This window comes from Corythoichthys intestinalis, chromosome 10 (assembly GCF_030265065.1).
Source record: "Corythoichthys intestinalis isolate RoL2023-P3 chromosome 10, ASM3026506v1, whole genome shotgun sequence".
Lineage (NCBI taxonomy): Eukaryota > Metazoa > Chordata > Actinopteri > Syngnathiformes > Syngnathidae > Corythoichthys > Corythoichthys intestinalis.
The window spans coordinates 6,640,509-6,665,938 of record NC_080404.1 but is presented as its reverse complement, the minus strand read 5'-3'; the positions used below and the strand labels follow the sequence as shown (position 1 = coordinate 6,665,938).

At 38.8% G+C, this 25,430-nt stretch overlaps 1 protein-coding gene across 4 annotated transcripts in view; it reads right to left on the bottom strand.

Annotated features, from left to right (window-relative positions):
* The window catches only part of ercc6 (excision repair cross-complementation group 6), a 62,994-nt gene that overhangs the window by 13,590 nt on the left and 23,974 nt on the right, over positions 1-25,430 (bottom strand). For all 4 annotated transcript variants that reach the window (XM_057848080.1, XM_057848079.1, XM_057848078.1 and 1 more), the window contains exons 8-15: positions 21,572-21,730; positions 20,709-20,844; positions 20,383-20,553; positions 16,773-16,949; positions 14,490-14,606; positions 8,495-8,590; positions 4,772-4,990; positions 4,388-4,498 (exon numbers count right to left, since the gene is read on the bottom strand). In XM_057848080.1, coding sequence (XP_057704063.1) covers positions 4,388-4,498; positions 4,772-4,990; positions 8,495-8,590; positions 14,490-14,606; positions 16,773-16,949; positions 20,383-20,553; positions 20,709-20,844; positions 21,572-21,730 — 1,186 coding nt within the window. The remainder of the gene's footprint in view (positions 1-4,387; positions 4,499-4,771; positions 4,991-8,494; positions 8,591-14,489; positions 14,607-16,772; positions 16,950-20,382; positions 20,554-20,708; positions 20,845-21,571; positions 21,731-25,430) is intronic.

The following is a 25,430-nucleotide window of genomic DNA, read 5'->3' as shown; positions in this document are numbered from 1 at the left end:
TTCGCTTGGAAGGTTCGCAACAACAGCCTTGCAGGGAAGTGTACTGCTTTAAGATGGCGGCCGTTATTAACGCCCGCATCTAGTTTTTTGTAGATGTGCTGGTAACGATACCGAAGCTATAATGCATCTAGTCCTATATAAATTATATCTACCGTAACATAATGTGGCTTGTAGCAGCTTTTCGGCAGCAGTCAGGTATGTTGTTTTTTTTTTATCTCGTGGCATGAGTTGAGCTAAAGCCGTGAGTTGAGCATTGGCGTTATCCAAGGGACCGGGTAATGAGAAGCATGATGTTTAGCTACTCATCCTCCGTCCCTAATTGCGTACCGAAGACCGCGCGGTGCGCTGAGTGTGTCGTACTTCTGCTTTACTTGGCATATTTCAATAATCGGAATTTGGATGTTTGTGAATCGTTCTCGAATCTTCCACGGCCGAATCGCGAATAATCTAAGAATCGGAAATTTTGCACACCTCTACAATATAAGTGTGTGTTTGTGTATATAATAATAAAATGTGCATATCAGATCAAAGTCGTACGTGCACTGTGTGCATCCCAGGCAGGAATTCATAATTTGTGGTGTTCTTCTTTCTATATGAAGATTAGGGATGTAGCACATATTCAGCTATGGTATTCTTTCTATTGTCATACATATAGATTTCCATTATTATTTATTGCTGTATATATTTTTATTTTATACTTTGTTATTTTCATAAATACTGACTTTTTTTCATGTACATTTATAGTGACAATGAAAGTAAAGTGAAATGAAAATGGAAGGGTGGAAAGAGCACCGACACCCCATGGAAGTGTGGGCTGTGTGATGTAACCCTGTGTCTAATTCCAGGACGAAACTGCTTTTGGGAGTGGCATGCCTGAAAAAAATTTAACTTGTTTACTGTAAATATTTTGGAAAATACTTTTTTTCCCAATGTTATATATATATATATATATTTATTTCCCCCCCCCCACAATCAGTCTTCTCAATTTGTGTATATAAATGTGTGTTCAAGAAGCTTGATTGTGTGTAGTTTTCATCAGGTGATGGGCCGCAATACCTAAACTCATAAAGAGATGGCCTCTAAACACTTTTTGTGTTAGATTGTATATATTTTTTCACTGTTCTTCACTGTTTGGTCTGCTGTATATAACCTGTTTTGACTAGAGCATGTATAAAGGCAAAAAACGCCTATGGCTATACCTGTTGTTTATGATGAATTGTCAAATATAAGACTATTTATTCTAAATTTTTTTGGTTGAATGTTCATCCTAAAATGTTGAATAAATATTACAAAGTTTCAAAACGGTTCGTTACGCATGTTTGGTTGTCAATTGGACATCAATATTACAGATTTTGACAAAACGATTTTGGAATTTTTGGTCTTTTTAGGCCCAAAATGATGATTTATAATTAGTCAGTGAAGGAAACAACAGTCTGGACATGAAGTTCAAGGTGTCACAAAAAAAGGAACCAAACCAGGCCATCGTAAACAATTCTTTCTTTGAAATATAAAGGCAACTTCAAAGGCATGCAAAATCAGACAAAATAGGCCCAGACCTTAAAGGGTTAAACACTCGGACAATTTTTTTTTTTTTTTTTTTTTTTTTACATACAGTTCATGGCTTCTACAGGTGAGTTAAATTGAAAATAATAAACCGTTTTGTTGCTGAGTGTGTATTATAATCACAAAGTTGGTAGTGTCCTTGCAGACGCTACAATATGTGCTTGTCTATCTTTGTTCATTCGAAATTGTTGCAAACCTAAATTTATTTTTGGACTAAAACTTCTGAATTTTACAGACGCAAACATTTTAAGTAACCGTTGACTAAAACGAGCCGAAATTTGTATTAGATTTTGTCAACTAAAACTAGACGAAGCCAAACACATTTTAAAATGACTAGTATTTTCGTACAAGAGACAAAGACTAAGACAAAAATTAAAAGGGCTGCCAAAAGCAACTCTGGTCGCCGGTCGTAATGTTACTAGAATTAAGTCATACATAGTAATATTCATATCGTAAGATTAAGAGAGAAAAATTGTAATATTACGAGATGACAGTCATTTTGTTGCAAAATTATTAAAATTATACAAAATTACTACGTTATGTGCAGCGGAAGTTGTTTTTACAGGCCTAGACTTTTGGCGACGGAAGGTCTATGTGAACCCAAAACTGATTTTGGTGTAATATTGGGAGGAAGAAAAATTACGAGATTAATGTTGTTATATTACATGTTTTTTACGCTACTTGAACTGGAAGTCTGCGGACTTCTACTTTTGGCGACGTAAGGTCGGTGTCAAGAATTAGATACTGAAATAGTTTGTGTTAATTGATTCCTGTTGATAGAACTTTGATTAGAATGACTTTATACCGTTAATATAGGCTACAGAGTTTTCAGATGGTGGTGTGCCTTGAGATTGTTTCAATGCAAAAAGTTTGTGTCAGCTCCATAAAGGTTGGGAAACGTTGAAGTAGGCCATATATTAGTCATTCTTATCATTACCGGGTTACTATCTTATCTCAAAGTGATAGTTTTGCAGTAACTGTTGTCTGAATCTTGCGACATTGTGCAGGTGAACCTGATATATTCTCCACAGCAGTGGTCCTCAACCTTTTTGCACCACGGACCAGTGTGATGTGGGCCTTTTGTTTTTACATGCTGGCAATGTGTGGCAGAAAATAACAGTAAATATAAAATAACATGACAATGCTAAAAACAAGTGCACGGAAAATGTAACTCACCATACGCTAAATAAACCTTTTTTAACAGCGGCCTCTCCTAATTACGGCAAATATCCTTGGTCGCAGGCATAATGAGTTCTTTACCAATCGTGAAAGGTTTCTTGGCTTTAGCTATACGGTTCGCCACGAGGTATGATGCTCCATAGACATCATAATGTATTGACGGGACACGGGGTGCAGGACCGATAAATAGGGGGCCTGCATTGTTGGCGAGGCCGTCAAAGCCGACTGAGTGGAATCACTAAGAGCTTTTTTTGCTGAAAATTCTTGTGAATAAATGCTTAAATCCCTGAATTCTTTCATAGATATGGACGTAAAACAGTCTCAATTCTTGGCTAAAAGCAAAGAAAAAAAAAATTAAATTAAAAAGGTGCAGTTAGCATATATTTTACGTAAATATGTCAAAGTACAATGGTAGTCTGTTAGTAAATGTAATTAGCGCTGCCTTATATAAACAGAGCTTTTCCAGTGAAAATTCTAGTGAATAAATGCTTAAATCCCCAAAATTCTTAATAGATATGGTTGTAAAACATTCTCGATTCTTGGTTAAAGGCAAAAAAAATGTGCATTAAAAATTTATTTTACGTAAATATAACTATGATGCCAATACAGCTGTGGCTAATTTCTCCCATTGATATTTTTCCATGTTTCAAAATGCCTGCATGGTACAAAAAATATAATAATTACCTTGAATCCTCGAACAAATCACTCCTGAGACAATCCTTCCGGTTTGTATGCGGTACAGCTGTCGTACTTTTTCAACAGAAATCCGGCAATAGATCGCTGCGTGCATGTGTGTTTGTGTATAGCTCCTCTTGATGTGGGCGGCCCCCTACTTGAATGCTAGGCGCAGTGCATGACCGATCTGTCCCGTCAATACATTATGAAGTCTATGGATGCTCTGAGTACATTCGCTTTTGGTGCCTCGTTTGCTAGCTTTTAGCCACATATTATGCAGAATAGACTTGGTTGTAGGCTCCTGTTCTGGCTCAGCAGGTGGCGTTTTTCTCCTAAAAAAGCATTCCAAAGACGTCTCTTTTTCAGTCATCTTCACTAACGTGTGGGTTTATTATTTCCGGAAACAAATCTGATGTGCCTACGTCATAATTGAGGACAAGCACACATAGCTATAAAAAATAGATGATTGCTCCAATGGATTTCAATGACGACTTCCTATCCAGTTTTATTGTTATATGTACTGAGTAGACAGGTATATTGATGTGTCAAGAGGCACAGGCATAGATTTCTATGCGACCCGGTAGCAAACGTGCCACGGAGCGGTCCAGGTCTCTGGCTAGGTGGTTGGGAATAATTGCTCTACAGGATATCGTCTTGTAAATCCTTACTGGCTAACTATATTACTTTTACTCGCAAAAATGCATTTTGCGTTTTCACAGAGAATATTTTACCATAAATTGAAGGTACTGTCATTCTTAATAGTTAATCAATTTGATAGGTGAGGCTGCTTAAGACAAATGACATTCAAACATTGTTTAAGGAGCTAATAAGGAGCATCCAGATGAACAACAGCTTGCCATCAATTAGTGTTTCCACCTCAGGGTGAGCACAAAACCTCAAAAGCCTTTGTCCCTGAGGAGGGGATTTTCATGGGAAATTCTCCGAGCCATTAGGGATGACTAATCCCTACCTCATTGTAGCGGGCGATAAGGGGCTGTCGGGAAGCTATGGTGGTCGTGCCGTCCATTTTCAGGTACGAGTACTGGTTCTCCCTCACAAACACCTCCAAAATGTCCAACATCTGCGGGGTAAGAGAGGGAGTTGAGTGTGTGAGAAACACAAGATTATGCCTAAAAGGATTAAAGCAGATTAATATTACATGGACAAAGACACCGACCGGGAGGGTCTCAGGTTCCCTCTGAGGTCTAATCTCATTGCTATCGACTATGACAACAGATGCCTCAAATTCTTCCTCCTATATGCACTCACGTGAATTCTACAACCACATGCGTTGCCTGCGGGGCCAAATATTGTCAAGACTATATTTATACATAAATGATAGCTTGGCCATCACCTGTCGAGACTGCGTGAAGAGTAGGACTCTGTTGCCCTGCTTGAACCACAAGCGCAAGAGAGACTCCACCACAATCAGCTTGCCCGAACGCTTCCAGTAGCCAAAGTGTTCCTCTTCTGTCAGCTCCTCCTCTGGGATCCCTCTCATCAGCCGGGGGCCGCCAGTGAAAAGATCGGGGTGGTTGCACATCTTCCTCAATGCAATCAAGCCTGAGAAAACCTGAAGAAATACATTAAAATATCAACCAAAGTGAACCCCGGTAATGGCTCTTTGTTTCACTTTATTTTCCACAGCCAAACCTAGTTTTTTTTTTTTTTTTTTTTATTCCCTAACATGCCATACAATGACACTAAAACCCTGAGTAATAGGAAAGTTAGAAAAATATTAAGTAAGGATCAAGGTCAATTACAATTTCTTTGCTGATATGCAACGCATGCAGTGTGAACAGTCCAATTTTGATTGTTTTTTTTTCTTTTTCCCCAAATCCGACCTGCACATAATCATATGTGGATATAATAGGAGAGCTATCGAAACAGTCTAAAGTATGAACGCAGATTTTTACGAAAACCATTTTGTTTTGCGCCGTCCCAAAGTTGTGCCAGTTGGACACATACATTCAAAACTACCACGCACTCAGGAGATCAACTTGATCAACTGGAACTGGAGAAAGGCCTTTCTTATAGCCATATTTTTAAATCATTAACTAGAGGTCGACCAGTATGGGATTTTCAAATGCCAATACAGATACCTAAAAAAATGTTCAGCCGATTGCCAATATCCAGAGCCGAGATACTTTTTTTTAAAAACACGTAGGTTATGGAAGGCAATTTAAAAAAATGCTTCAACAGCTTCAAATTTACAATGATGACCTGAGACTTCAGACTTTCCCCTACATATAATAGATTGTGGCGCACCACCACAGCAAAATAAAAGCCACCACGCCTTGCTAATGAGTTTTTTTTTTTATTTTTTTTATTTTTTTAAAGGTATATTCTAATTTATAATTTAACAATACGTCTGTGCTGGCTATACGCACCAGTGTGGGAAACCAGTTGACCCTTTGCAGTGCGTTGTCGCCACCTGTCGGTCAGAATAATTAACTGCGTCTACAGTATTTTGTGACAAGGTTTGGCTCACAAGTCATTTACTTGCACAGTGCTAGTAAATGCTAATGCACGCAGGCTATTTTTAGACCGTGACGTTGCATCGTAAAGCGGAAGCCGAAGTGGGACATTATAGACCCGCCCTCACATAGACTTAACGTAATTTGTGCTACTTTTCGCCGGTAATCTTTCAAAAACGAACATGCCGATCACACATTGCTTTTTTGGAACTTGTAGAAACGACTCTAGACATTACGACACACGAAGGATGTTTTCTTCTTACGTTTCCGGAAACCAAAAACTCAGGAGGTAAAAATGTGAAGACCGAATCAACTTGCGCGGACTTTAACACCAGCTCGGTGAATCCATTCGCATTTCATATGCAGTAAACATTATGTTGGGTTGGCATGGTCTTTCAGAGGACAAAGAAGTAAGCCATTTTTATATTTCTAACTTATTCTTTTAGCGTAACGTTGTGCTGTACTGCTTCTGTCTGACAATGAATGACCTGAAAAGAATTACAATGGTATCTGACTGATACTGTTACCATTTCTGTATAAATATATATATATATATATATATATATATATATATATATATATATATATATATATATATATATATATATATATATATAAACAACTTTAGTAAGGGGGAAGTATAAATATAGAATTAAGATGTGTTATCAATGAAAAAATTAAAAGTGCTTGTTGGCTGTCACTGAGTAGCATTTGCGATCGCTACAAAAAAACTAACCAAATTACCCCCAAGAAAGGTAAGAGACGTAGGTCAAGCAGAGGATATATAAGAAAGAGAGGGCTGATGGTAAAGGATAGCTTGTTGAAACAGGAGCATGTCATTGTCAGTCGCGTCGATAGAAAAGCTAAAGCTATGCTTAGGTCGGCTCGTTTTTTTCGTGTTTTTCAGCCTTTGACACTCAAGCCATCTTTTTAACTGAACATTTTTATGTTCTTCCACATCTTTGCCAGTGAATTTGGCACCAGGCACATCATTTTCGGAGAGAATTGGTAGGTTTAGCTCTGTAAACATCTCCTTCTTACACGATTTCCATTCATTTTCCTATTAGGGACAAACGGTGGCAAAATATTAAATGTGATGGTTCACTTACTTATTTTTCCCCCTTTGCATACTATCCTTAGTAAAATATGAAAACCTAAAAAAGTTTGGGTGGTTTTAGTAAAAGCAGACACTTTTTTTTATCTGTGTGATTTTGACAAAGATCAGATCACATCTGATGGTGATTTTATGCAGAAATGTGAGAAATTCCAAAATGTTCACATACTTTTTCATACCACTGTACAATATTTACAAAACAGGCAAGCCTGAAGCTTCCTGTAGCAGCCTGCATTCAAGCCCCAGTTGCCCGCAGAGATGCTTGAACAAAATAATTTCTTATCGGCTTTTTTTTTTTTTTGTTAATCGGCGGATGGCCGATGTTGGAAAAATGTCCATATATCGGCCGGCCAGCATATCGGTTGACCTCTATTATTAACTTTTTAGCCACAATTGACGTCAAATCAATTTTGACTGGGATTGGCTGTCTGCAATTATTCGATCGTTAAAGGATGTTTTTAACATAAATTTCCTTTATTTTCTAACTACCACAACACTCTATGCCCTAGGTGTGCCCTAGTGAATGAGTTAATATGACAGACCGTTCAAATGTTTTGGTGCTTCTGTTTCTTTAATTAAGCGGGGCTTTTGAGCAAAGCATACATCTACTTCATATCGGAGCGCAAGAACTGAGGTAATTACATTTAATACACACCAGTACAGGTTGTGAGAGAAACATTTATCTGTCTTAAAAGGACCTTAATTGGAGTCTATTAGAAGCATATATGGTGTTTTCTGGTAACATATTTGTGTATATTAATTCTTAAATTGTTTGATATTTATATACATATATATATATCTATATCTATATATCTATATATATATATATATTTATATATATTTTTTCATTTATTTGTTGTGTATTAGCACCCTTTAATGTTTGTGAAAGATGCCAACTAATTAAAAACCTTGTGTAAACACTGTTATTCTTTAGAGCGCTGCACATTTAAACAAAACACATAGAGGGATGAGTTGCATAACTTATTATGGACAATTAAGGCGATGTTTTTTGATGAAGGCGCAGCGGTCATTGCATTAGTAATGGTGGTTAATGGACTTGGAGTGACCGCTGAATACGTGTGTGCGTGCAATCTGCTGTGGTCACCCTCGTCTCTCCAACCACGTCCATTTGGTTAGTGGTGATAAATGGCTTGAGAGTATCTCCAGGGCCCGGCTAATGTGAGAACAGCATCTGCACAACCTCCACATCTTTAAAGACGACTAACGTAAGCTTGTTATAGAGCTGACCAAAATGTATGTTTACAAAAAGAACAATCATATCACCATGAGGCTCCAAACTTAAAAAAAAACAACAACGCATAAATGGCTTACAGTGACGGACTAAAATTCATTAGTTAAGGGGATTAAATAATGAATAAGGCTTCTTGTGTTCCTGCATGTTATCTCCTTGACCGCGAAAGCGTTTGCTTTGTGCTTTTAATGCAATGTGCATCAAACCAGCCGACGCATAAAAGTTGTAGCGCACCTGCATGTCCCCGTTGAGTATTTGGTAGACTTCTTTGGAGTCTAAGAAGCTCTGATAAACCTGCCGCTGCTCCGGCGTTAACCTGCAAAATAGAACCTAAACATACATAGGGCAAAATTATAAAGCAACTGCTGAAGTGAAGCATGTAAGCAGAGAAATTACAGTAGAAGAAACCTATGTTTTGGAAGCAGTGAAGTCCCTGGGGACGGACTTAATGAGCTGATGTGAACTAAGGAGTCAAGCAGCATCACACTTGAGGACAGACCAGAGACTGGGCCACCGTAATGAATACTTGCTCCTTTTACTTTAACCATACAAGCTAAAGTTATTCGCTGGCTTTACCTGTAATTTGCTACGCAAAGCCATGAAGCAATTCTTAAGATTATTATTATGTGGCCCACTCCAATAACATGGAACCCTAAAAGGGTCAAAATTAAATAAATAAAAACAACATTTTAAAATACCCTTTGATAAATAACAGACAAATTGTTTAATATGGCCCTTTAACTGAAAAATAAGGTAATATTATTAAAACAACTATGCATAGGGCAGAGTCAGTTAAGTGATTAGCTGGATGGTAGAGGCTGGGCTAGCTGCGCTAGCATTTGGCAGCGTCGATGAACTGTTAGGTAAACTTCAAGAAAGCATCGAATCAAAAACACACTGCTGCTGAAATCCTCACTGAGGCAAAAGCCTTTTCATTACTATCCAACCTGTTCGCAACTTCCTGAGTAAAGCCTGAGTTATCTCTGAAAGTAACGCGACCAAATGCTTGCGTAGCTAGCCAGACTCCACGATCCATCCAGCCAATCACTTAACTGATTCGGCCTTATGCATTTAACACTAGTGTTGCACCGATACCATTTTTTGGCCCCGATACCGATACAGATACCTGGCTGTGCAGTATCGGCCGATACTGATACCATACCGATACCACCCCGTTTATTTATATAACTTTTTTTTTTTTTTTTCCCAAAGAGCTACATAATTGGATGTGAAATCATTCTATCAAGGCTTTGTCGGGCTGTTGCTTACCTTTGCAAAATAGGAAAAAGACTAGTACAAAGTGAATAGTCTACTAAACCCTAGTAGACAATAGTTGAATAAACCTTTGGCTCTCAACGGCCAAAATAGTGCTACATTTGTGAAATTAATAAAACATGTATAATGCTAGCCCAACAGTAAAAAAGTAAAAATAAATTCATAATAATAAACTCTGAATGAACTGAATACACTTTTTTAAACCTCCTTATAGGCAAAACAGTTCAACTTTCATGAAATTATTGTCACATTCTGCTGCTGGTTAGACTGTGCTTTGTTGCTGGGCTGGTCGTGGGGGCGTTCCTGACGCTGCACCTGAATCCAATGCAGGCTCATCAGCGCAGCATTTAAGCACGGGTGGTCTCAAAGATATTTGCCTTGCTAATCGCCATTTGACATCTCGCACTAGAGTCTCGCTACATTTGCTTGTTATGCCCCTGCATTGGGGTTTTTTCTGTTAGCGTGCTGCTCTCGTTTGTAACCTCTACCATGTGCAAGTATTTGAGTGTTTTTATTTTGGCTTTTTGGCTCGCTGTCTATCGTCTTAGTTAACTTTCGAATTTGTAGTATTGAGCTCCGTCGACCTGCTGTCACGGGGTCCTTTTGTTATTTCTTCTATCCCGCGATCGCGTGTTATTTTTTTGTTTGCAATCATTAAACCCTTGTACGTATCCCCCGCTTGTTGTCTGCTTCGAGTTCCAACTTTGTTTCTGCATTTGCGGACGCTAACAATTATAAGTAATTATAATTGACCACAGCATCCCATCTCTCTATTAGCCTCCTTTATTTCGGGAGGGGGGAGTCCCTTATTTCCATTTCTGAAAGGTGGCAACCTTACTTTGGAAACAGTTCCCAAATTACTGCGGCATTTCTTTCAGTAAAACACAATAAAAGTAAAGTAGACGTATTGAACTGACCAGAGATTGTTGCTCCGATCCAGCGCCCTTCATAGCAGTCCTGCTCTTGCAGGCTCAAACTCGTTGTGGTCGTTCACATTTCGTCTTCAAATGCCATTGATTTTAATCGACGGGATTTCTATTTCGAAATACTTCCCTACCGCCGCCATTTCTCCTGGTTTGTTTTTCATCCATATGATAAACCGGCCTTGTCATTGGTTAGGAGTGGCTATTGGCCCGCTCTCATTGGTCTGGAGCAGGCCAATAACGATAGCTGCTTGGTGTTCACGTGTCATCACACAACACAGAGACTGAGTGTAGTGAGCGCCAGGAGGAAAAAAGGGCTGCGGTCAAATGTTATAATAATGGGACCGGTAAATGGTATCGGCGCAGTCTTTGTTGGTACACGCCGATACCGATACCACAATTTCGGGCTGGATCGGCACCCCCTGTCGATACTAGTATCGGTATCGGTGCATCTTTACTTAAAACACACTTCATTGTGCTGGAAAACGACATCATGAAATAAAAAGGACATTGTGGAAAAAGCGATTATGAAATAAAAAAAATACTTTGTGAAAAATGCTTTTTATCTTGTAAAAAAATCTTTTTCATATTAATACTACCTAATTTTACAATTTAATGGCCATATTACACAATTAGTTACTTATCAAAGGGTATTTAGTTCAAAATGTTGTTTTTATTTATTTAATTTTGACATTTTTGGGATTCCATACAAAAATAACCATCAATACAGAAGTCCACTTTTTAGGTAGCTTGTTAAACTTTTCCCCTCGTTTTATTTATTTATTTATTTTTTTTTTTAAATTCAGAACCTATCACAACTAATGATTACCTTTTTTATACAGCAAAATCTCTAAAAAAATATTTTTCAGGACTTTTTCAATTCTTATAATTCATAAACTGTTACACACGCATAAACATGAATCCATCACTACTAACATAAAAACAATGGCATTTTGTATTATTTCTAAGTACCGTACTTTTTGGATTATAAACCGCTCCTTTTTCCTCCACTCTGAAACGTGCGACTTATGCAGTGGTACCTCCGCTTACGACATTAATTTGTTTTCGAAGTAGTCTCGTGACCTGAAAATTTCGTAAATAGATGCACGTTTTACATGTAAATGCCCTAATCCGTTCCAATCACGCCTGACACGCGACATTATAATTGGGTTATAATTGGGGTAAAACCATAATAAAACAACAGCCAAACACATTTGCATCATTCAACATGCCTAATCTAACCGTTAATACCTGTAATGAAGTAGATACAGTGCCTTGCAAAAGTATTCGGCCCCCTTGAACCTTGCAACCTTTCGCCACATTTCAGGCTTCAAACATAAAGATAAAAAATTTTAATTTTTTGTCAAGAATCAACAACAAGTGGGACACAATCGTGAAGTGGAACAAAATTTATTGGATAATTTAAACTTTTTTAACAAATAGAAAACTGAAAAGTGGGGCGTGCAATATTATTCGGCCCCCTTGCATTAATACTTTGTAGCGCCACCTTTTGCTCCAATTACAGCTGCAAGTCGCTTGGGGTATGTTTCTATCAGTTTTGCACATCGAGAGACTGACATTCTTGCCCATTCTTCCTTGCAAAACAGCTCGAGCTCAGTGAGGTTGGATGGAGAGTGTTTGTGAACAGCAGTCTTCAGCTCTTTCCACAGATTCTCGATTGGATTCAGGTCTGGACTTTGACTTGGCCATTCTAACACCTGGATACGTTTATTTTTGAACCATTCCATTGTAGATTTGGCTTTATGTTTTGGATCATTGTCCTGTTGGAAGATAAATCTCCGTCCCAGTCTCAGGTCTTGTGCAGATACCAACAGGTTTTCTTCCAGAATGTTCCTGTATTTAGCTGCATCCATCTTCCCGTCAATTTTAACCATCTTCCCTGTCCCTGCAGAAGAAAAGCAGGCCCAAACCATGATGCTGCCACCACCATGTTTGACAGTGGAGATGGTGTGTTCAGGGTGATGAGCTGTGTTGGTTTTACGCCAAACATATCGTTTTGCATTGTGGCCAAAAAGTTCAATTTTGGTTTCATCTGACCAGAGCACCTTCTTCCACATGTTTGGTGTGTCTCCCAGGTGGCTTGTGGCAACTTTAAACGAGACTTTTTATGGATATCTTTGAGAAATGGCTTTCTTCTTGCCACTCTTCCATAAAGGCCAGATTTGTGCAGTGTACGACTGATGGTTGTCCTATGGACAGACTCTCCCACCTCAGCTGTAGATCTCTGCAGTTCATCCAGAGTGATCATGGGCCTCTTGGCTGCATCTCTGATCAGTTTTCTCCTTGTTTGAGAAGAAAGTTTGGAAGGACGGCCGGGTCTTGGTAGATTTGCAGTGGTCTGATGCTCCTTCTATTTCAATATGATGGCTTGCACAGTGCTCCTTGAGATGTTTAAAGCTTGGGAAATCTTTTTGTATCCAAATCCGGCTTTAAACTTCTCCACAACAGTATCTCGGACCTGCCTGGTGTGTTCCTTGGTTTTCATAATGCTCTCTGCACTTTAAACAGAACCCTGAGACTATCACAAAGCAGGTGCATTTATTCGGAGACTTGATTACACACGGGTGGATTCTATTTATCATCATCGGTCATTTAGGACAACATTGGATCATTCGGAGATCCTCACTGAACTTCTGGAGTGAGTTTGCTGCACTGAAAGTAAAGGGGCCGAATAATATTGCACGCCCCACTTTTCAGTTTTTTATTTGTTAAAAAAGTTTAAATTATCCAATAAATGTTGTTCCACTTCACGATTGTGTCCCACTTGTTGTTGATTCTTGACAAAAATATTAAAAATCTTTACGTTTGAAGCCTGAAATGTGGCGAAAGGTTGCAAGATTCAAGGGGGCCGAATACTTTTGCAAGGCACTGTAATACAACAAAATGCAAAAAAAACAAAAAACAAAAAAACAACCTTTCGAGTGAGGCAATGTCGTCTTTCATGGGGTCGTCGGTGCCTATCTCCTATCTCACACTTGGTGACGCAAAATCACGAGGAGATCTATGCTTTAATACTACTAATTTTATGAACCATCTGTGGGCTTCCAAATACTTTTTGTGAGACAAAAACATGAAGAGCCTTGTGCTCATTTGGTTAAGATGTGGACCCGTAATAAAAACAACATGCATGTCATCATTCTGCGACACCCAAATTTAAACTTCATCAACAATAGGCCAATAGGAGAGCGGAATTCCATACAAAGCATAATGGGAAATATAATGACCAATAGGGCAGCAGGATCTTATAGCGCGACATTTAAAAGAAATAAGTAAATATGTATCTTTTACAGTATAGTATTATTGCTCTCGTAACCTGAAATTTCTTTCTTAAACAAGAGGCAATATTTTCCCGTATAAATGTGTCGTGAACTGAAAATAATGTTTGTAGACATGTTTGTAAGTAGGGGTACCACTGTAGTCCAGTGTGGCTCATATGTAGAAATTTACTGGCCCACGAGCTGTATATATCACGATACAATATTTGATTGCAAAAGTATCAGTACTCAGTTTTATTTTTTTTTGCACAACCACAGGTTACCAGAAAATTGGTTTCAATGGGTAAGATTTTGCACTATTCTTGATAGCAATGGAGGATATTTTTTCATTTTCCTTCTTAACTCATTGGCTGCCATTGACAGCACTCGACATTCAATCCATTTGAAGTGGAGGGTTGGCAGCGAATGAATGAATGCTCACTCGCACTCACCCACTTCAAATGGATTGGATGTTTACAAGTGATTAACTCATTTAAGAGTTCAAATGAATTTTTTAAAGAGCCACATGATTGGACATCTATTAGTGGGTGCTGCCTATAGTCATGTGCGCCTTATAATAAAAAAAAAATTAAGAGTCACTAATACAATGTTAATAATTAGATTCCATTACACTCTTTTAATTTCATAATTATGACATTTTACTTCATCTATAAATGACTTGCGCTTCTCTTATTTTAATAATCAAATGTTTCCCACAAATGTTTGGCCACCCCTGCTGTAAAGGATGAAAATTACCTGTTCATTTTTATCAGGTAAGGCCAGGTTGGCCTTGACGTCTGCCTTCATTCTACGAAGAAGGTAAGGATTAATAGTGTCCCTCAGCACACATGCACACTTGAATGCCGTCTGGACCTAAAGGTGGAACAGTGACACGGCTCATTAAAGTATGAACAGGCAAGCATCTAAAAAAATTGCAGAACGTCCAGTCGGTGTGTATGTTTCCTGGAAGGTGGATTGTCATTTATTTAGCCCCTCTCCTGCTCGCTCATCACCCCTTTTTAAGTCACACAAGTCATTGACCACTGAGCAGAGTGCTTTCTGTCTCAGGGGACACAAGTGGAGGCCCTCCTCTCACCGCTAAAATGCCCTTCTTCACCTTATGCTAAAGGCAAGTTAGCTTTTTAAACATTAACTCACAGGGGGTACAGAGTGGGATCAAAGAGAGTGCCCTGTCACAGCTGGAGGGGACAATAATACGGTAAGGATTTAGACCAGAATGGAGAATTGTTGAGAGCGCAGCAGATGATACTGAGTGCATTTACATGGGGGTGTAAAGGAGCGCTTCAGTAATGGATCCCATATCCACATGTACACAAGGCCCTACCCCTCCAATGGATTTTATGTACTTTTAGTTATACACACACACAACCCATGGTGCTCTGAGAATTTCGAGAAGAGGACAGGGCAGCCGAGCGTTGCTTTCTCTGACCATTTAATAACATTAATAATTAGTAAAGGTTTTTATTATCGACAGCGGAAGAAGCATCGATAGCCATCTTAAATAATTAAATCCATTCAGTCAGTGAGTTATTATTGAGAGTGGACACTAATGACAACGGGATTCAATTTGGTTCTCCGCTCTTGCCACTGACTCTCCGTTGCAAAAACACACAAAACAAACAAGCAAGCACATGGGATGAACTAAAATTCCTTTCAAGGCGGCACACTGTATTATTCGGCTCTAAATGGCTTTGCTGTCCCCTCTGTGTGTACTATACACACACGTGTGTAAATAAAGATTTTGGGTGGAAAAATACCCCTATCAATCCTCTTTGTGACAAACTGTGCGACTGTATGGGAAATCCTTAAAAAATGGAAACATCCATCCATCCATTATCTTCCGCTTTTTTGTCAGCTTAGTTGAAACTATTAATACTACCAAGGGTGGATGAGTTGATACAAATCCCTTATGTATCCAAAGAACGATCATCTGACCCTAATCAGCATATCTTTTGTGAGCATGGAGGTCCTCATTAGTCATTCCCATTCACACTCGCAAAACCACAGGGTTGGATTGCTCCAATTAGCATCTTGAGTGTTTGCAGGGCAGGGGTGCCTTGTCTTTGTCGAACAGCGGACCACTCAGGCAAGCAATCGGGCAGACAACCTTTTTACATCTTCCAAAAGCTGCAGTTTTCCTACAGTACAAGGGACGGTGTAATAAAAATCAAAACATTTTTTATGTGGTGACATGTCACTTCGCCCTTTTGGCCTAGGTGTTGGAGGTCAAAGCAATTTTTTCTTCTGCGCCGTATTTGCGCCCACATGAGAGTGAGCCAATTCCTTTGCAAGACTCACCAAGGAGTCCACCCGTCTCTTGCCTTCCGGTGCATGCCCGATACAACGCATATGCATTCAGTGCTGCCATGCCAATCATATTGTAGAACACGGCAACTGGCCATCTCCGTGTTCTTCCGTGTTTGACAAAGCCAAGGACAAATATTCAAGATGCTAATTGCAGCTATCCAGAGTGAAACCCCCCTTCACACCTAGGCAGCGACTATACAGGAGTGTGTTGGGGGGTTGCGTGCTTGATTGCTTGTTTGAGTGGTCTATTGTTTGACAAAGTCAAGTAATCAGTTTGGTATCTGGGTCACCTGACGCCTTTCTCGTCTTTCTTTATCGCCAAAAATACCTGGGACTTCCAATGTTAATACATTCAGTGCCACAGGTGGTTATAAATTGATATCCAAGAGGGGAACAGGAAAGACTAGGTTATGTCAGGGGTGGATGAGTGTGAGATTTTAACTAATGATCTGCCATTGATGACGATAGACGTCCATTCCATTTCAACTAGGAATGGCTGGTAGCAAATGACTGCTGCTAGTCCTCCCAGTCAAAATGGATTGGACATCTATCGCCATCAATGGCTGCCAATGAGTTAATAATCTTTGGAATAATATTTAAAGTATGTTATAAAAACCTGCCCTATCAGTCAGGCCATTATATGCCAAACTCTCCCCAGTGGAATGCAGTAATTGAGGACCAAAATGTAACAGCTGTGAAGCCATCACATACCTGGACAGGTGATGCATTGCTGTATCCTCCCATTGTGATGGGCACAGAAAACTGCTCCATGAAGACAGGTAAGGTGCCCAATTTTCCAGGAAAGACAAAATCAAATAAAGACCACAACTCCTTCAAATTGTTCTGCATGGGGGAGCCGGACAGGATGAACCTGTGGGGGGTGCGGAACTGGAGAGACACAAGGAAAATCAAAGATGTCATTCATATAGTCGTATAAAAAAGTATCTGAACCTTTTGCAATTTCTCACATTTCTGCCTAAAATCACCATCAAATGTGATCTGATCTTTGTCAAAATCACATAGATGAAAAAACCGCTTGAACTAAAACCACCCAAACTTGTATAGGTTTTCATATTTTAATGAGGATAGTAGGCAAACAATGACAGAAGGTGGAAAAATAAGTACGTGAACCATCACATTTAATATTTTGTGGCCCCCCCTTTGGCAGCAATAACTTTACCCAGACGCTTCCTGTAGCTGCAGATCAGTCTAACACATCGATCAGGACTAACTTTTGGCCTATTCTGCTCTACACAACAGCTGTAGTTCAGTCAGATTCCTGGGATGCATGGCATGAATCGATGTCTTTAGGTCATGCCACAGCATCTCAATGGGGTTCAAGTCTGGACTTTAACTTGGACACTCCAGAACGTGTATTTTGTTCTTCTGAAACCATTCTGAAGTTGATTTACTTGTGTGTTTTACATCATTGTCTTGTTGCAGCATCCATCCTCTTTTTAGCTTTAACTGTCTGGCAGACGGCCTCAGGTTTTTCTGCATCCTGATAAACTTTTGAATTCATTCTTTCATTAATGATTAGAAGTTGTCCAGGCCCTGTGGCAGAAAACAGCCCCAAATCATGATGCTCCCTCCACCATGCTTCACGGTGGGGATGAGGTGTTGATGTTAGTGAGCTGTTCCATTTTTTTTCCACACATGACATTGTGTGTTAATCCCAAACAATTCAACTTTGGTTTCATCAGTCCACAAAATATTTTGCCAAAACCTTTGTGGAGTGTCCAAGTGCCTTTTTGTCAAAATTAAACGAGCAACAATATTTTTTTTTTTTAGACAGCAGTGGCTTCCTCCGTGGAGTCCTCCCATGAACACCATTCTGGGCCATAGTTTTACATATAGTTGATGTGTGCACAGAGATATTGGACTGTGCCAGGGATTTCTGTAAGTCTTTAGCAGACACTCTAGGGTTCTTTTTTACCTCTCTGAGTATTCTGCGCTAAACTCTTGGCGTCATCTTTGGTAGACGGCCACTCCTTGGGAGAGAAGCAACAGTGCCAAATTCTCTCCATTTGTAGACAACTTCTCTGACTTTTGATTGATGAACATCCAGACTTTTGGAGATGGTTTTGTATCCTTTCCCAGCTTTACACAAATGAACAATCCTTGATCCTTAGGCAGAGGGTTCACTTACTTATTTTTCCCCGTTCTGTAATTGTTTGCATGCTATCCTTAAAGTTAAAGCAAACACTATTTTTACATCTGTGTGATTTTGACCAAGATCAGATCATATTTGATTGTGATTTTATGCAGAAATGTGAGAAATTCCAAAAGGTCCAGATTAAAGATACACGATAATATCGGTTACCGATAATTATCGGCCGATAATGGCAATTATGACGTTACACAGATAATACAGATTTAAAAAAAATCAACCGATAATGCAATCCGATAATTATATACTTGATTTAGCCTCCAAATGTGCGCAACCAAGCAGTTTTCTCCACTTCTCCACCGCCGCCTGCTCAACCCCTCCCCTCTCTGAAGCCCCTGTGGGAGGAGGGGTTCATGAGTACTGCGTCATAGAGGAGGCGGTGTTAGACATCAGTGTTGAGGAACTCTCACTAGCGTGCGTTGCTTTTCCCGTGTGTGAAATTAAATAAACGACACTCTCGCCATCTACAAAACAGTTCCACGAGGCGTAAAGAAAGCGTCCTCATTGAACACCACTAACCCAGCAGCCATTTAAAACTGCATCACAAAGATTTTTGGAACGAATACGAGGCTGCTGCTAGCGCGAATGCTAAAGCTATTGTAAACACAAACTATAAGGAAGCTACGGGGCTTGTGACGATAGAGACGCTGCGGTCCTCCCAGAGTCGGGTTGTTTGGGAATGCAGCCCAAAGCGGGTGGTAAACTCCCATCTATGGCTAAACACCTCACGAGACCGATAGTCGACAAGTAGCTGTCTTCCGACGGTGCCCGCCGCTCCGGCAGGCCGCCGCCTCGTCCTAGGCGGGCAGAGCAGAGCAGAGCAGAGCCCTGCACCGAATACGACGCAGCGAGCCAGCCGGGGCGGGCGGATATCCGGTACGAACTTAGCTGCCGCCGCCACTCCGGTTCAAGACAGAGGCCTGGCGCGGGTGCTGATTTGGCAGCCTGAACTGAAGGGCGGACTGAAGGGCACAGGCGGGAGGAAATTCCCGAAATGACCCCATAGCCAAACCTCTGGATGAAAAAATAATGCATTTTATACGACCACGATTCATCGTGAAAGACATGCCGATCACATCAGTTTTACTATGAACATTTACACAAGTGATGTCAAGAAAATATGTTTATCATGACGGCACAGTGGTTAGTTGAGTCCTCCAGTCAATAATGCATTCAGTACGCTTTAAATTTATGGCGTCTTAAACAGATCATTCTTCTTAAATCTAGTGAAATAATTTTCCCCATCTTGTTTGAGTGTTGAAGACTAGTTAACAGATGAATGCGCCAGATTATTCCACTTACTTGAACTAAATATTGCCATTTGTTCTTATTAAGCCCAAACATATAAAAAAATGTCATTTTTCACCTAAATCAGGAAAAAAAATGCTTTCAAATAATGTTTTGGACCATACATATTCTTGAATAAAGAACATTTCTGACATGTTTTTTTTTTTTTTTTTTTTTTTTTAGGATTATGTATAATAATGTATTGCTTAAAATAAGGCTGTTAAGCTTATTTTCAGCTGGCTATTTTTCTTCAAGAAATCTGAGTGAAATATACTTGAAGTGCTGGCAGTTAATTTCACTTGTTTCCAATAGATTTACACTGAAAACAAGGGAATTTAACTAGTTTTAAGGAGTGTTTTTGCTGCGTAGTAATGTTATACGTTAGGAATGGCTTACTTTTAAAGGCATTTTTGTGCAACTTATGTATTTACTCTAAGTAATTGTTGCCAAAAGTTTACCATTACACAATGTCGGACAATCTGTCTTTATTTAGATGTTGGAATTTACTACTTGTTCACATTTGATGTTGCAAAAAAGAGCAATAATATTTTTGCACAGTAATATTTTCTCTTGTGTATACTTTAAAATTTTACATAAATCTTTTTAAAAAATTATCGGCTTGACATTATCGGTTATCGGTTGGAACGAGGAGGAAATTATCGGTTATCGGTATCGGCTGAAAAATGCATTATCGTGCATCACTAGTCCAGATACGTTTTCATACCACTGTAGCTGTGACACCTAAATGCAAAAATCATACTAAAAAAGGCAGATCATTGATGACCTTTTAAAAGCGGCATATGGTGCTTCATAATCAAGTCAATATTGCAGTAGTAATGTATCTGTCAGTGTGTTGCAAGACACCTGTTTACAAGCAGTGGTGACTCCGGCATTTGGATTTCTGATCTTGTGGCCCTCATCCAAAATTATGTAGTGCCAGTCGTATCGCTGAAGGATGTCCTGCATGCTCCTCACTGCTGAATAGGAGGTTATCAGGATGCCATGACATGATGCAATCTCAGGAATCAGCTTTTCCTACAACGGGTGTGGGAAAAAAAATGAGCATCTTATTCTATATGCTATCAAGACATAATAGTGCTCTAGTGCCCTCCAGAGGAAAAAGACTCAATGGAAAACCTAGGACATGTGAATACATCCATAAAATTTAGCAGATTATAAAAACCAAACACCTTGTTGCTGGAGAAGGAGCCCGTTTCATGAAGGACAGCCACTCTAAAAGGTGGCCACCAGGTGTGGAATTCCTTTACCCACTGGTGCATGACAGTAGCAGGACACACAATGACGGTGGGGCCCAGACCAGCATACCTGCAAGCAAACGCAAAGTATGCGTCAACCAAGGGGAGTTTATCACCCTGGAAAATATCAGCAAATTTTATTGGTAAATTAAAGTAATAACTTCTAAACCAAATAAAACTAAATAAAGGCAATTCCCACGGAGTAAGGGGAAAAGTGCTTGTGTGAGGCGAAAAGTGAGGGTGGCAAAATAGTGCTTACATAAATGATCACTTTACAAATTTAGTCTAGTGAAAATCTAAAGAAAACACACACCCGAGAAAATGCACTAATGGCCTGGTATGAACCTCTGCATCAGTGGAAGCTATTGATATTGGACCATAATTGAGTTTGCAAGCAATCAATTTGTGGACTTCTACAGCAGACAGAATATTGACCAACGGGAAAACTCCGCCTACCAAATGCACAGTTGTTATTTGTGCAGTAAAACCAGATTATCACCACCCCTGCGCCATGTATTATACATTTGATTGATGGCCCGCTCCCACTGCATAGCCGGTTCATGACTCTGAGATTCCTCTTAAGTGTTCATGAAAAGACTCACTCAAACGGTGTCAGTGTATTCTCTGATGTCTGCAGGACCAAAGTCAAGAGTCCGATAATTGAAACGCGTTAAATAATTCAGGCCGGCACACTCAAGCAGAAATCCCCCTAATCAAATATTCATACCATACAGACACTGAGTCTCTGGCCAAGCTTTGTGTGCATTTCTATTTTTTGTGTATGAGTGTTCGCGTACCTGTAGTTGGATCCCCGGGTCCTCAGTTTGCTGTAGCTAAGTCCCGCCAGGAAGCTGATGATCTGGATGGTTTTACCCAAACCCATCTCGTCTCCCAGGATGCCTCCTGCCTGCTGACAATGGAGCTCCCACAGCCACCGTACTCCAGTCTGCTGGTACCTGATCAGACAATACGATGAGTTTGATTTAACTCCTTACAGGGCAGTCATTTTAACTCGTTGGCTGCCGTTTCTGGCGCTAGACCTCCAATCTATTTTGTAAGGCTGCAACAACTAATAGATTTAATTGATTAACCCTTTACACTCCACACCGTACAATCGAGGATGATGGCGTCCCCTTGATCTCTGTAGGCCATAACGTCTGTTGTACTCGTCATGAAGACTTAATTTTTGGCCAGCAATACAGTAGAAGAATAGTAGCGCTTTTATTTAACACCAGATGGCAGCACTGTCGCATCGTAACTAAATGACTTTTCCTAAGGTGGCTGAAAAAATCCAGTTCGCTTCAGTGGCCGCCATCTTGCATCCGCGATGTTTCATATTATGCCTCTAATGGAATAATACATTTTTCCTCACAATTACATCGACAAAATGGCATCACAATGACAAGGCAGGGGTAGAAAAAGGTGTGGAACACCAGGATCAGGTGAGTACAGGCAGTAAATTATGCAAAGCCTGATGTAGAGTCAACTGAAAGAGGGGGCATCGATTCAAAGAGTAAGTAGGAGGAGTCAATAAACAATGGCATTGATCCCCTCAAAGAAGGTAATAAAATAAACAATATAGCCATTTATCATGAACATATCAAAGATCCAGTCAAACTGGATAAGATTGGAGCCCTCCAGACCTACGTAACCTTGATCAGAGTGACCCTCACTGCTGAAACAATAACGTCTTGTATTAGTGCCCATGTAAACAATGACAAAAAACGTGTTTTTTTCTCTATTTTTATGCTTTTAAACTCCATTAGAAAGCTAAAAATTCATTGATTATGAGACAACATTCTTATATTTTACTTATATATGATACTCGTGTGAATTTGAAAATACAGAGTCAAAATGGCAATTCGTAAACAATACTACTACTAATAATAGTAAAAATATATTTTTTACTTCTCAGATTGACCACTGCCAGAACTCCAAGGGCTGAGAGGGCGAGAGGTAGAGCCAGAGGCATGAACAGACCCCCTCCCAGATGTAAAAGATGAAGTTTCATTTAATTGAAATAAATAGAAAATGTTATTTTTCAAGTTTCATGACAATAAGATCTATTTTTTTTTTTTTACAAACTATTGCCAAAAAGTGCCATTTGTAATGTAAATTACTACTTTCTCATTTGCTCAACCTCGATGTGCAATATGTCAAATTAAAGCTAAGATGTTAAATTTTTATCATCAGTTTTCAAAATCTTACTGAGATTTATAATGTATCAGTTACCAAGCAATGTGTGTCTGAGTTTTCATATTTGGCATTTGAAATTCTTCAAGTTTAACTGGTTATGACACTTTCAAAAATGTAAAAAGTTTTGGAAAAAAGGTCATGACATAATGCTTTGATGATTTAGGAACAAAATATGTGCAACAAAGCATGTTTAAACTGTTTTTTTTTTTGTTGTTGTTTACAAACACTCATAGAAAAATCTAATTTCACAAAAAATGCTCAGAGCATAAAGGGTTAATAAATTAGTTGCCAACGAATTTGACAATCTTTTTTTCCGGCAGCTATTAGCATTCCCGTTTGGGTCCTTGTTTGTGTGTAATGTGAGGATGCACTTACGCTCCAGTGATTGGAGCTAGAGAGAGAGAGTTCACTGCTACGCTCAAGTTTTGTTGCTGAGTCAATAATATTACGAAGTGTCGAGAGTTGATTGTCTTTTGTGTTTTTAGATCCAGTGTGCCTCTGTCAGTGGTGAGTAAAGGAAGCCAATTTTATTGTTTGTATTCTTTGCTGATGAGATTATTATTTAACACAGAGTGCTAGTTATAGATAGATGGTTAGTGGTTATGCTAATCAGTGTCTTAAGTGTCCGTTTGTATTGTATTTTGGAGAAGCATATTAGCACTTTAGTTATTGTGAGATAGTAAAGTTGTCTAATTTATTTTTATAAGGAAACCACACACATAAACCCATTCATATAACAGCTTAGAGCAGGGTTCCCCAAACTACGGCCCGCCTCCACATTTGGTTCGGCCCCATGAACAATACCAGAGAGCATTTTGATTTATTTATTTATTATTATTATTATTATTATTATTATTATTATTATTATTATTATTATTTTTCAATAGTGTTATTTATTTCCTGGCTTTTGTCTGCGAAGAACCTAGATGGGTTATTTGGTTATTATTTATTTAATTTATAGTGTTATTATTATTTATATTATATTATATTATTTCCTTTTTTTCCGTAAGAATCCAGAAAGGGTTATCAAATAGGCACTTCTGCAATTATCACACTTTTTCTGTTACAAACTGACCCCGGTCCCTCATCAGAGAAGGGAAAAGTTATGTGGCCCTCACAGGAAAAAGTTTGGGGACCCCTGGCTTAGAGTCTCCTTTCAACACAAACTGTAAATTGTCATACAAGATAGTGTGCTTTGAAATTGGATTTGGATTGTATTTATGAACAACTGTTTGATAAAGAAAACTGATTCATTACAGTCTGCCTCCTTGTTCGATTTTGTTGTTTAGTTTGCTTAAAGAAAATAAATGAGTCATTGAAACAATTTAAATCAGCACTTTGCCCACAAGAAAAAAAAAACAAAACATGTCAATCACCAGCACTTTTTTCAATTTGAATGAAGTTTTGTCTGATTTGTGTACTGAGAAATTCTTATTATGTTTTATTTTCAGAATCTTTATTAAAAACTTTGTTTTATGTTATTAAAACAGTACAGTTGTAGACTACAGTTAACTCAGGAAGCTGTATTTTTTAAGGAAATAGTCATTTTGTCTTCAACTGTTACAAACTGACCCCGGTCCCTCATCAGAGAAGGGAAAAGTTATGTGGCCCTCACAGGAAAAAGTTTGGGGACCCCTGGCTTAGAGTCTCCTTTCAACACAAACTGTAAATTGTCATACAAGATAGTGTGCTTTGAAATTGGATTTGGATTGTATTTATGAACAACTGTTTGATAAAGAAAACTGATTCATTACAGTCTGCCTCCTTGTTCGATTTTGTTGTTTAGTTTGCTTAAAGAAAATAAATGAGTCATTGAAACAATTTAAATCAGCACTTTGCCCACAAGAAAAAAAAAACAAAACATGTCAATCACCAGCACTTTTTTCAATTTGAATGAAGTTTTGTCTGATTTGTGTACTGAGAAATTCTTATTATGTTTTATTTTCAGAATCTTTATTAAAAACTTTGTTTTATGTTATTAAAACAGTACAGTTGTAGACTACAGTTAACTCAGGAAGCTGTATTTTTTAAGGAAATAGTCATTTTGTCTTCATTGTTACTTGCAACATGCCAAAAACAACTTCAAGTCAATCGGGAGGGTAATTTAAGAAAATGACATTTATCTGATGAATCGATTAATCGTTATATTAATCGCCCAATTAATTAATGATAAATATAATCGTTAGTTGCAGCCCTACTATTTTGACTGGTAGAGGCTGGCACTGTCAATGGCACTAAAGCATGAGTATTCACAGCCAGTCCTGAGTAAAATATCATGACATTTTAAAAAAGTAAAATCAAATTTTAAGTGTTATTTTAGCCATAACCAGAGTGTATTTCTGTTGTTTTATTGCAATTTTATTAATACAGTGAGTAGCAGAAGTATTAGCACCCCTTGTTATTTTGCAAGTTCACCCACTTAGAAAATAGGTAGAAATCTGAAATTTCAATTATAGATGC